Genomic DNA, 13,597 nt, shown 5'->3' on the forward strand with positions numbered 1-13,597 from the left:
GGAATCGTCCAACATTTTTGATCAGTATCTTGAACCACTCGTCGGCAACGCGAAGAGATTTTAATCCCCAACCACGCGTTGTAGACGGGTATACGCGTTGCTTTATTTTGCGAGGCTCCCTAAACAAATCCTTTTAGAAAATGTGTGCTCTATTATTTTAACGGATATTCATAAAATGAACAGCAAATCTGCTTCATCAAAATATTTTCCCAATTAAGAATCACAAAGATACTAAGCGAGAGATCAGTGGTCTAATAGTGGTTATGATACCCACTCAATTACTTGCAACATTTTTCCTCACAATTATTTGGGGATGCACTAATTGTACAAGGAGTTCTCAACTATATTATAACAGGGGTCAAGTTTGGGGTCACGTTTGTAATCAATCAATTTGAAGGGTACAATGATCATGCAAGTGTGCAAAGTTACCAGAGGTCTAGGAGAAAATAATCTTGAAATATATTTATTAAATATATTTATTTGTTTAGAAGTGTAAAAATGTGATGCATCAGGATCGTGCTAGCAATGTTTCTCAGGATGTGGGAAAATGGTTATACATTTGGAGAATAGCAGTATTTTTTTTATTAGATATTCCCTAACTTTGCACAATAGATATTGAGTAACACATTTATGGCCCTGAACGCAGGTTACACTTAATGTACTATAGTGTTATCTGGATAGGCAAAATTAATATATATATATTTTTTTATTCAACGACCTAGTTATTCGTTGGACGACAAGGGGTCTAGGCCTGTCCGAACGGAAGAGGGGAAATGTCTTCCACTGGCGCCACCACTGGACCACATAACGTAATGCAATGTTTCTTAGCAAGTGCAAAATGGCAACAGATTTTCACTAACCTCGCCCTGACTGAAGGACCAAATCCTGCTGTACTTTTTTACTGATTAAAATCATACACGTAAATAGTTAACAAAATGTTTAAATTGACCCAAAAATTGAAAATATTAAACACAAAACGTGATGCAAAGGAATTATACTCCATGATTCCTGACAAGCACAGAAATAGCAATAGATGTTCACTAACCTTGCACTGGTGTTGGAATTTGAGGCAGATTTGTCTGAGTTGGGGAAACTTCCAATGCATTTTTGTAGCCATGCCTTTCACACACACTTTTTTCAAGTCCATGAAGTTTCTGTTGCCTCAACGCATTCATCATGATTGGTACTTGGTTTGTTGATTGGGCATCCCTCCAAGTAACCAGCAATTCCATGATGAGGTCGTCCACCTGTTTGTTGTTTGATATTTTAATAATATCTCTCCACTTGAGTCCAAGACGCACTCCTTGTCTCCTCCAATATTTGAACTCCAGATTGTCGCAGATGAACAGCAAATCTTGATCATCAAAATATTTTCCTAATTAAAAATCATACAGATGCTAAGTAAAAGATCAGCAGTCTAGTGGTTATGATATTTTCCCTCACAAGTATTTATGGATGCAGTGGGTGTACCAAGAGTTCTCAACTATATCATAACAGGGGCCAAGTTTGTAGATCAAACCAAGTTGCAGGGTCCAGTGATCATGCAATTTTGCAAAGCGACCTAAGATGTAGGGGAAGATAATTTTGAAATATATCTCTTTGTATAAAAGAGCATAAAACGTGATGCATCGAAATCGTGCTAGCTACTGTATGTTTCTCAGGATGTGCAAAAATGGTAGCATTATATATTTATTAAATTTCACTAACCTTGAACTGGTGTTAGAATTTGAGGCCGATTTATTTCAGTTGCTGCAAATTCTGACTCGTCACTGTAACCATGCCTTTTACGTACACGTTCTGCAAGTCCAACAAAATTATGTTGTCTCAAAGCGTTCACCATGGTTGGTACTTGTTGGCTGCTTGATTGGTTATCCCTCCAAGTAACTAGCAATTCCATGATGCAGTCATCATCCAATCTGTTGTTTTTTGCTATCTTATTAATATCGCTCCACTTGAATCCAAGACGCACTCCTAGTCTCCTCCAATATGTAAACTCCAGATTGTCGCAGATGAACAGCAAATCTTGATCATCAAAATATTTTCCTAATTAAAAATCATACAGATGCTAAGTAAAAGATCAGCAGTCTAGTGGTTATGATATTTTCCCTCACAAGTATTTAGGGACACAGTGGGTGTACCAAGAGTTCTCAACTATATCATAACAGGGGCCAAGTTTGTAGATCAAACCAATTTGAAGGGTCCAGTGATCATGGAAGTTCGCAAAGCGACCTAAGGTGTAGGGGAAAATAATTTTGAAATATACCTCTTTGTATAAAAGAGCATAAAACGTGATGCATCGGAATCGTGCTAGCTATGTTTCTCAGGATGTGCAAAAATGGTAGCATTATATATTTATTAAATTTCACTAACCTTGAACTGGTGTTAGAATTTGAGGCCGATTTAATTCAGTTGCTGCAAATTCTGACTCGTCACTGTAGCCATGCCTTTTACGTACACGTTCTGCAAGTCCAACAAAATTATGTTGTCTCAAAGCGTTCACCATGGTTGGTACTTGTTGGCTCCTTGATTGGTTATCCCTCCAAGTAACTAGCAATTCCATGATGCAGTCATCATCCAATCTATGGTTGTTTGCTATCTTATTAATATTGCTCCACTTGAGTCCAAGACGCACTCCCAGTCTCCTCCATGATTCATACAGATTGTCACAGATGAACAGCAAATCTTGATCATTACAACATTTTCCTTATAGAGATTATACAGCGAGTAAAAAAACTTAGTTACTGGTGTCATTGACAGTGGCATGTACTATTTGTTACTTTGGTAACAATATAGAAACAAGCTATAGAAAAAAAATATGAGGTTAATTTCTTTGTATTTTCAAAATTCTTAAAATACTTACCTGCTTGTTGAGTGACAAGATTTTCATCGCTAATTTCACCCTCAAACAAATCTTCTGCTAGTTGACGTAGCTTATGTTGTTTTAGAGCAGTGCACAACACTTTACGTTGATGAACATCACTACTGAGGCTGCTCCTCCAGTAATTCATCATATTTTTGGCAACCTTATGAGTCTGCATATCATCAGCATTGAACTCGTTCACTTTCGACCACTTAAGTCCCAAACGGACACCAAACCTTCTCCAGCCGACACTCAACTCGTCAGAAACTTTCACTATGGTGGCGTCATCCACAAAGTCTAACATACAAGATAATTATTATATAGAAACCGTGATTGTCTGTATCTGACATGAGTTTTAGACACTTCATTTAAGAGGAAATTAAAACGATGGCAATGCAATTGATCCCTGGTCTCCCTAAATGTCAGTACTGTAACTTTTTCACTTTCTGTTTTTGCATAATGTTGTTTTAAAGATCGAACAAATAATAAAATTAAGTGATTGGAGATTCTGGAAAAATAATAGCATAAAATTAACTGTTAATATAATATCTGTCTCTTATACACATCTAGATGTGTATAAGAGACAGGGATTGTTCCTATAAATAGTTCTAGAAGAAGCAGGTACTGGCATTAAATTGCGTTTATCCTGTCACTACGAATGTATTCCTCCATGCTCTGCATAGCTGAGGGTGGAAGAGATGATCCTAAAAAAAATTCAAATTTATTGCAGCCAGGAAATAAGGCACAGGGCTTAGATGAGGACTAGCTTAGAAGTAAACTTGTCTCAGATAGCCCTGGAACCGGATATACAATAACAAAAAATGACAATGAGAAGCAGAAGTACAGCCAAAATAAAACTTCAATGACACTGACTATATATATTTGGACATAAAGGGTATCTTCAGTTCATTAATTTATTAATATTTGTAATTTCTGTTAATTAACTAGGATGCATATTCCATTGAATGGGACCTTGACAGCTATGAATGAATCCAAGATTTTACTAACTGATTCAATAATTGCATGTTCAGTTGTGTGCCTTTTACGAAAACCATATTGAGAGCATATCAAAAAATTAAAGTTATCAAGAAAACTATATAGTCTATAGAGTGCATAAATTTTTTGAGTATTTTTGAAAAAACCGGAAGAAAAGAAATTGGTCTGTAATTAGAGATATCAGTTTTGTCACCATTTTTTATAATTTGTATCACTTTTTCAATTTTCAAGCTGTTAGGAACAATTCCGTTTTTAAATCAAAGATTAAAAATTGACCCATATGTTATCCACCATTTTCTTGAAAATATTGATAACCAGCTTTAAAATACACTTCATATGCATATTACTGGTTCCAAGTTTTATAAATAAAAACATACACAATAAAAGATACTATTCATAATTCCGACTACATACATTGAGTATTCATTAACGTTCATACAATTCCAACATAATAGTAATCACCCACTCTCTTTATGAATTTCTTAACATGACTGAAGGACTAGAATCTGTAGTAGTTTTATTATCAACCTGAAATAACACATCTTCCATTATTCTTTTATTGAACCCAACATTCAAAATATTATTGTCCACATAATGTGATGCAAGGGAATCGTACCAGTAATGTTTCATAGTAAACGCAAAAATGGCAATAAAGCTCACTAACCTTGCGTTGGTTTTGTTTTTTGATTCAGATTTATCTCAGTTGGTGCAACTTCTGACTCATCACTGTAGCCTTGCCTTTCACACACACCTTGTGCAAGTCCAACAATCTTCTCTTGCCTCAAAGCATTCATCATGATTGGTACTTGGTTTGTTGATTGGTGATCAATTTTTCCATATTTTCTCTGGTAGTATGACTCAAGTTCTTCCTTGATATCTATTCGTCCAACTTTGTTCAGTGCTTCACTAATTATTTTGAGATGATTAACTTCAGCTTTCTGTCTTTCTCGCCACTGTATCAACATTTCAATATAGGCGTCTACAATTGGTGGTGAGAGGCCTGATTCAATTCGATTTATTTCATGTTTCTCCATACCAAGGTTGATGCCGAAATTTGTCAAATGTTCGCCATCAAGTTTGTAAGAGATAAACACAATGTCAATATCATCTAAGCAACCTGTAATAAAACATACATTTCCAATAATAATACTGTATAGACAAATCCTTTTAGAAAAGGTGTGCTCTATTATTTTAACGGATATTCATAAAATGAACAGCAAATCTGCTTCATCAAAATATTTTCCAAACTAAAAATCATAAAGATACAAACCAAGAGATCAGTGGTCTAATAGTGGTTAAGATACCAGGATGTCATGGATTTGATTCCCACTTGAATTACTTGCAAGATTTTTTCTCACAAGTATTTGGGGATGCACTAAGTGTACAGGGAGTTCTCAACTAAATTATAACAGGGGTCAAGTTGTAGAACAAATCAATTTGAAGGGTACAATGATCAAGTTAGGAGAAAATAATGTTGGAATATATTTATTTGCATAAAAGAGCATAAAACGTGATGCATCGGGATCGTTTCTCAGGATGTGTGAAAATGGTAACACATTTAGAGAATAGCAGTATTTTTTTTTAGATTTTCACTAACCTTGCACAATAGATACTGAGTAACCCACATTTATGGCCTTGAACCCAGGCTACACTTATTGCACTATAGTGTTATCTGGATAGGCAAAATTAATATTTTTTATTTTTGATTTGATTACCTAGTCTTTCGTCGGACAACAAGGGGTCTAGGCCTGTCCAAACGGGGAAGGGGAAATGTCCCCCGCTGGCGCAGCCACTGGACCACATAACGTGATGCAAGGGATGTAATGTTTCTTAGCAAGTGCAAAACGGCAACAGATTTTCACTAACCTTGCCCTTGCATTGGAATTTGTGGCAGATTTATAACTGGGGCCAAGTTTGTAGATTAAATCATTTTGAGGGGTCCAATGATCACGCAAGTTTACAAAGTGACCTAAGGTCTAGAGGAAAATAATTTTGAAATAAATCTCTTTGTATAAAAGAGCATAAAGCAAGATGATTCAGAATAGTGCAAGCAACATTTCTCAGCAAGTGCGTAAATGGTAGCATTATATATTTATTAAATTTCACTAACTTTGAACTGGTGTTGGAATTTGAGGCTGATTTATTTGAGTTGCTGCTGACTCGTCACTGTAACCATGCCTTTCACATACACGTTGTGCAAGTCCAACAAAATTCTGTTGTCTCAAAGCGTTCACCATGATTGGTACTTGTTGGCTCTTTGATTGGTCATCCCTCCAAGTAACCAGCACTTCCATGATGCAATCTTCGACCAGTCTGTTGTTTTTTGCTATCTTTTGAATATTGGTCCACTTGAGTCCAAGACGCACTCCCAGTCTCCTCCATGATTCGGGATCCAGATTGTCACAGATGAACAGCAAATCTTGATCATTACAACATTTTCCTTATAGAGATTATACAACGAGTAAAAAACACTTAGTTAATGACGTCATTGACAATAATGTGTACTATTTGTTACTTTGGTAACAAAATAGAAACAAGCTATAGAAAAAAAATGTGAGGTTAATTTGCTATGTATTTCCGAATTCATTAAAATACATACCTGCTTGTTGATTGACAAGATTTTCTTCGAGAATTTTACACTCTAACAAATCTTCAGCTAGTTGACTGAGCTTATGTTGTTTCAGAGCAGTGCACAACACTTTACGTTGATGAATATCGCTACTGAGGCTGCTCCTCCAGTAATTCATCATATTTTCGGCAACCTTATGAGTCTGTGTATCATCAGCATTGAACTCGTTCACTTTCGACCACTTAAGTCCCAAACGGACACCAAACCTTCTCCAGCTGAGACCCAAATTTTCAGAAACTGTCACTATGGTGGCGTCATCCACAAAGCCTAACATGCAAGATAATTATTGTAAAGAAAACATAATTATCCCGAATGTATCTGACTTGAGTTTTAGACACTCCATTAAAAAAAAAAAATTAAAACTTTCACCAAAAAACAAAAAGAAAAAAAAAATGCCAATGCAATTGATCCCTTGCCTTCCCAAATTACAGTACTTTTTTACACTTTCTGTTTATGCATAATGTTGTTTAAAAAACTGAATAAATAATGAAATAAGTGACTGGAGATTTGGAAAAATAATAGCATAAATTAACTTTTAAACCATTATCCAGCAGTACAGATGACTTTTACAACTGGTTAGTTGCAACAAAACGTTTGTTTTCAATAAAACCAGCACCATCTTAATCAGATATAAAGTCTGTGATCCATTATTGAAAAAAATCCATAAACATACCTGTTGGTATATGTACTACTTGCTGAGACTGTGGACGATCTAGAGAGTAACGGAATAATACATCAAGGTAAAACAACACATTGCCTTTGATAACAAAATTTGTTCCAAATTGTTCAACCTTGCTAAATTATGTTCATTTCACGTTGGTAATTTTTCTATTTCTACTATTTTCTCTCATAACAGAGCTTACAGCATGAGGAATATTTTGCATTGGGCTTTTATAAAGAGCAAATCGACAGGAAACTATATGTCGCTTGTTTCTTTTTAAACATTTGTCAATATGCATTAATGTGTGTTATATTGTAACATTTACAGCCAACATATTTGTGAGGTCTTGCCACAAAATGAGTCTTATGGTTAGAAATTAAAAAATTGAGTTTATATTATATTTGGGTAGATCACATTATAAGCTTTCATTTGGTCTTTGAATGGCTTCCCTACTATAAGTAAATCCAGAGATGCGAGCATTTAAAATTAAGGTATATAAGAACAAAGTTTTGGTCTGTTTTGGTGAATATCTCAATATGTGTTCACCAACGATGTGACTCATTTTGTGGTGAGACCCCACTTTTTTACTGCATAAATTCATTGGTTACCTTGCACTCGTCGCATGTCATCTCCAAATAGTCGACGATAACGCGGCAATATATTGCTTCCACATGGCAGCACATCCTGGTGAAACGTGCGCACGATTTGCATGTGGGCGTTACTCGAGTCTGAACTGCATTCGCAAGCAATGTACCTCGTCAATTCAATGCCTCGTACACCACTCAGACAAAATAGCTTTAGTTCCTTTTCGAGGAAACTCAGTACCTGGAGGAGATGAAAAATATAGGTTAATCTATGTTAAATAATTAATGTACATTAAGGAAAAGCATACATTTAAAACATTAAAACATTCAAATAATTCTCAAAAGTCTCTCAAATCGATGGAAGTTGTAGTACCTTTTTACACACTGTCGGTGAGGGCTCATCTTCCTGACTGGGTTCCAAGACTGCGATCGTTGTCTAGAAAACATAACATTAAGCTCCGTCATTTGAAGACAAATATGATTTTGATAGTCATTTATTCTTGGCAGTTCTAGTAGTTTTTTTTCTGTGTGTATGTTCTTTATATTTCATATTGCTTTTATATACAGCACTTATATTTAGGCCTATATATTTTTTTAACGATTTATGATTGCAGTGACAACGATGTTTATGTTTGTGGCTTACATGATGTTTTTATGTGTCTTGTGTTTGTACACTTAAATATATATAAACAATATTTGAAAATTTATAATACTATATTTTTACCATTTAGGCTATGTATAATCTTACTATTCATAAAGAAAGTAATGAAAATATTAAAAGAAATTTAAAAAGTATCATAATAGTCCTACTTACCTTAAACATACGACGATTCCTCATTGTTGCTACACTCATAACCACTTTGTGAAATTGATCGATATTCAACTCCACATGCTCATAAGACAGTTTAGGCTCAACATCTTGTACTTGGAATTCCTCAATGAACTTAGTTACTCCTCTCTGGAAAAGATCGTCAGGTAGATACTGTCCAAAGTCATGAAAGATTGAAACTGCATGCATCCCATCATCCTTAACGGGTCTATCAATACGTTCAGGTTTTAAACGTGAAAGAACGTAGAAAATACGGCCACGAAAACCACTCTAGAAAACAATAAGAAAAATTTAAAAAACATTTTAAAAAGTTTATGGCTCATGGTATGATACCACAATTGTAATTTGTTTATACTGTATCATCTGAGATTGGTGCAATGAAACAGACCACTATATAAAAAAGAAAACAGGTCTCTCTCTCTAATTAAAAACCACTTTTGGACCGGAGTTTCCAGCTCTGGTCTTTTCATTAAAATAATAAAGATAAGACATAAATTGTCAAATTTTGTTACAAGATCACAGAAAAATGAACTGTAATTGGAGGTCAACCTGTATAGTTAAAATTACCTTTGTAATATTTTTCTCACACACCAGTCCAAACTTCTGCATGAGAGATACAAAGAAGTCAAATGTCTCATCTGAAAACTTGAACTTCTCCCAGAGATGTCTTAACAGATGCTCCTCAAGGACCCCTGCGTCCAATTTCCTCCAGGCCTCTATGTGTTTTTGTTCCTGAAATTAATAATTTTAACTTAGGCCTACAGGGTTATGTTTTCATTACAAATGTTGTTATTATTATTATTATTTATTTAAGCGTACAACTCATACATTGTCAATAGTTAATATATACTGTCCTCTAGGTGACAATACCTTACGCAAGACAAACATACATACAACGATGCTTTACACAAACTAAATCTCAATATGAGGTTTAGGGGAAAAAAATCCTGCAGCACTCAACATACCTTTGTTTCTATAAGAGTAGTACTAAAGTGCGAGGCAGCGAGGCATGCGAGGCAGCGAGGCAAAACGACGATTCATGCGAGGCATCGTTTTGCCATTGCCAAAAGTGCGAGGTATAACAACGATTCATGCGAGGCATCGTTTTACATCGAAATATGTGCAGAGAACAACGAAAATCCAATGTAAAAGTAACATTACGTCGGTGCTTTTTACATTAAGCCTGGTTTCCTGTCGACGTAAAGTTCAGAATTTCTTACGATTCATACGATTCTTACGACTGTTACGAGAAGTTGGACAAAAACAGCCCCGTCTTGATCGTGCTGGGCCGCAGACAAAATAAGCCGGTTACGATTCTTACGATAAGTTGAATTTTTCAAACTCGAACGGCAAAGCCTCTTCTAACGTCGTCACATGCATGTTACGTCAGGTTGAATTTTTCTTTGCGACTGCGATATGTTAACATTTCTCACTTCCTGTCTGGTTTCCTCATTGAAATTACCTGGCGAGATTCGAGGGCAATTTTCACCGTTGGATTTAAACAATAGTCTAGTCCTGTAGTAGGCCTACAGTATAAGCATAGAGAAAATAGAACAGCTGTTCTATTTTCTCTATGGTATAAGGGCCTACAAATCTCGATTTGCTAACTTTCTCGTTATCAATTTTAGTGTTTCGTTTTCAAAATATCAATTTGGCCTATATTGTTTATTTCAACTGACAGAAAAATCTTATTTCCGGATATACAGTTATACAGAAAACATTATTTAAATGTTAAAATTCGGGTTGTATAATATAAACATGAATTAAAATTAAGAATGAAATACACTTGAAAAAACTGTTAATTGAAATTAACAGAAAATATTCCAACTGGCAATAGGCCTATACATTTTATATTTAATTTATTTATTTAGGCCCTATATTATAATGTTTTATATATTATTTTTATATTGTAGGCCTATAAGTTTTTTTGTATAATAAATGTAATTTATTAAATCTAATTGCAATCCTCATTCTTGACCACCACCACCCGATGGCGCCGCCACTGCCTATAGGCCTACATCCGTAAATTATAACTGGAGTATTTTGATTGACTGCAGTAAATGGACCAGAGATTTTTTTCGTGGGTTAAGTGGGGGGGGGGTGAGACAGAGGGATTAATCCTCCATCGGTCTTGTCAAGCCCACTCCCCACCCATCGGCCAAAGCTCGTCGGGCAGTCGGATCAAAAAAAATAAATAAATAAATAAAAAATAGGCCTAGTTTTCCCATCCCAGCCAATCAAGAAGTCAAGCAATCTAGAAGTCCCAATTTTTTAAAATAAAAAACTCATTTTGGGAGTAGAGGACTCCTCTCCCATACCCAACCCCTCCCATACCCCGGAAAACGTAGCCCCCCCTTCCCCCAAATAAATGATATTCTAGAGGCGCCACTGTGTATAGGGCTAACAAAATCTATAAGATTTTACATGCCTATCATTGTGTTTGAAAAAAGTGGAGGATATGCTTCTTTTTAACCATTTTATTACAAATACGTAAGTCAATGAGAGTTCTAGTTCGTTGACAATGTTGTTGTATAGGCAAGATATACAGACAGCATACGTTTCCGCTTACGTTTCTTATGAAAAGTTGACTTGGAGTCAACTTTTCATAAGAATCGTCTGCAACGCAACGTATGCGAGTTCATTCAACAAAAAGTCACTAAATCGCGGTTTCCTGTCAAATAGTGAAAAATCGACGTATCACATGAAAATTCAATACGTCGGTTTCCTGTCCAAAACTGTTTTGCGACGATTTTAGTTTACGTTACGTTGATTTCACAACGCACCAGTCGTAATCGGTTTCCTGTCAAATCGCATTTTCTTACGATAAAACGACGTAATCGTAAGTAAATCTGCCTTCTTACGTCGACAGGAAACCAGGCTTTACGTTCGGTGCTTTTTACATTACGTTCGGTGCTTTTTACATTACGTTCGGTGATTTTAGTAACATTACATTCGGTGCTTTGAAACACTACGTTCGGTGCTTTTATCATTACGTTCGGTGCTTTTGCCACACTTATGGATCTTTTATTATTTGGTGTTTTTTAGTTTTATCTTTCGGCCCTTTTATTTTTTTTCGACTTGACCCGATGTCAAAGGTCATGAAAGCACCGAATGATAAAAGAACCGTACGTAATGATGAAAGGACCGAAAGGTAAAAGCACCAAATGATAAAAGAGCCGAAGTGCGGCTAAAGCACCGAACGTTGTTCAAACACCGAACGTAATGTTAAAAGCACCGAACGTAATGTAAAAAGCACCGAACGTAATGTAAAAAGCACCGAACGTAATGTAAAAGCACCGAACGTAATGTAAAAGCACCGAACGTAATGTTAAAAGGGCTGAATAGCAAATGCGCCGAACGGAAAAGAGCCACCAAAGGCAGTAACGGCGTTCCATACTATATAGCCTAAGCCTAGGCGGAGAAAAATAAATCCACTGTGGTAGCAAATCAAATTAAGTAGCAATTTGACAATGACTATCACGCATAATTATTAAATAGTACAATATTACTTTTACATTGGATTTTCGTTGTTCTCTGCACATTTCGATGTAAAACGATGCCTCGCATGAATCGTTGTTATACCTCGCACGTTTGGCGTTGTCTTATAAACGCTGATACACTAAGACGCTGATACACTGAGACGCTGATACACTGGGACGTTGATACGCTGAGACAAAGATGACGTCATTGAAATTAACGCAAAGTCATAATGCACTGAGTGGAATCGAAAGTGCAGGGTTCTCAAGTACTACGGAACGTCCGTAGTTTAAATACAGAAATTCGGCCCAAATTACGGACGTACGGAAATATAGATAAATACTACGGAAATACATATAAACTACGGAAAATTACAATAGAGCCAATATTTATGGGAAAGCCCCAACATTTCACGATAATTCATAAAGTAAAATCAACGATCCACTCCACGTACGAGTTAAAAATACGTAACAATCTGCTAGCTCAAACAAAAGCAAGCAGAACAATACAAGCAGTGGTGTGGTGAGCGTGATGGCCAATCAGAATCGTGTTTAGAGCAAGAAGTCATGACCTAATATTATGCAAAAACTTTTTCGATGCTAAAAATAACAGTCTACTCAATTTGCATTGCAACAACAAACAGCAAGCTAAACGATGACATCATAGCCAATGTGCGTTGTGGCCAGATTCGTGTTTAGAGAGCAAGCGAAAGCATGTATGACCCGTGTAACGCGACGTGACCTCATCTCTACATGCAAAAATACTAAGCTACACTTATACCATATTATTGTACGTTTTAAGTGAATCCAAAGAATATAAATAGCAGAAGAATGAGCGCTTCGCGTAGTTTGCATTAAATTCGATGGAACGTCCGCCATCTCCACGATGGCAAAATTAGTCTGAAGGTTGTTGTCTGTGATGACGCTCCAAGCTAGGCCTAGGTAGGCCCGTGTTCACGCGACGAGGCTATGCAAAACTGTTAAAGTTTTAAGAAAGACTATTCGATGAGTTATTTTACAATAACATGTACAAAATAAATACATTTGAGGAGTTTAAAAACTGTCGAAATCTACTCGAGCGGAGGCTGATTATTGTGAAGAAAAATTGCCACATAGCGGTTTGTTTTGATATTATACCCACTAGCCTATATAACATACATGTCGTGTTATTCACTTTAAATTCGGTCTATTTCATACTAAATAGAATTTAATGGAAAGAAAATGACAAATTATGACTCCACCAGTACCAAATAATTTTATCTAAGTGCCGTCTTGTTTTATAGCACAAACAGCAATCACATCTATTTTTAATCAACACAGCTGATAAAACATTGTACAGAACATCATGGTTCCCCTGTTGTAATTTTTTGTTTACATTCTTTGCATTGACTGGCTGCCATTGAAATTTATGTTTAAGCCAAAGCGTTCAGGGGGCTTCGACAGCCCCTGTCCTCTAGCCACTGTTTTGTCAACCCGATCTTCTCTTTGAATTTCTGAAGATTGGCAGTGGTTTATTTCCTTTAAAATCTCAAGCAACAGAGTAGATCCCGGTGATACGTTAT

At 36.0% G+C, this 13,597-nt stretch overlaps 1 protein-coding gene across 1 annotated transcript in view; it reads right to left on the bottom strand.

Moving 5' to 3' along the window:
- The window catches only part of LOC117110565, a 23,725-nt gene that overhangs the window by 6,021 nt on the left and 4,107 nt on the right, over positions 1–13,597 (bottom strand). The window contains exons 5-16 of the mRNA XM_033253324.1: positions 9,127–9,291; positions 8,545–8,829; positions 8,104–8,166; positions 7,755–7,971; positions 7,159–7,197; positions 6,456–6,752; positions 5,967–6,296; positions 4,521–4,973; positions 2,861–3,157; positions 2,371–2,703; positions 1,708–2,043; positions 1,046–1,375 (exon numbers count right to left, since the gene is read on the bottom strand). Coding sequence (XP_033109215.1) covers positions 1,046–1,375; positions 1,708–2,043; positions 2,371–2,703; positions 2,861–3,157; positions 4,521–4,973; positions 5,967–6,296; positions 6,456–6,752; positions 7,159–7,197; positions 7,755–7,971; positions 8,104–8,166; positions 8,545–8,829; positions 9,127–9,291 — 3,145 coding nt within the window. The remainder of the gene's footprint in view (positions 1–1,045; positions 1,376–1,707; positions 2,044–2,370; positions 2,704–2,860; positions 3,158–4,520; positions 4,974–5,966; positions 6,297–6,455; positions 6,753–7,158; positions 7,198–7,754; positions 7,972–8,103; positions 8,167–8,544; positions 8,830–9,126; positions 9,292–13,597) is intronic.

Source organism: Anneissia japonica, unplaced genomic scaffold (genome assembly GCF_011630105.1).
Source record: "Anneissia japonica isolate Jap-2015-1 unplaced genomic scaffold, ASM1163010v1 scaffold21263_len101623_cov113, whole genome shotgun sequence".
NCBI lineage: Eukaryota > Metazoa > Echinodermata > Crinoidea > Comatulida > Comatulidae > Anneissia > Anneissia japonica.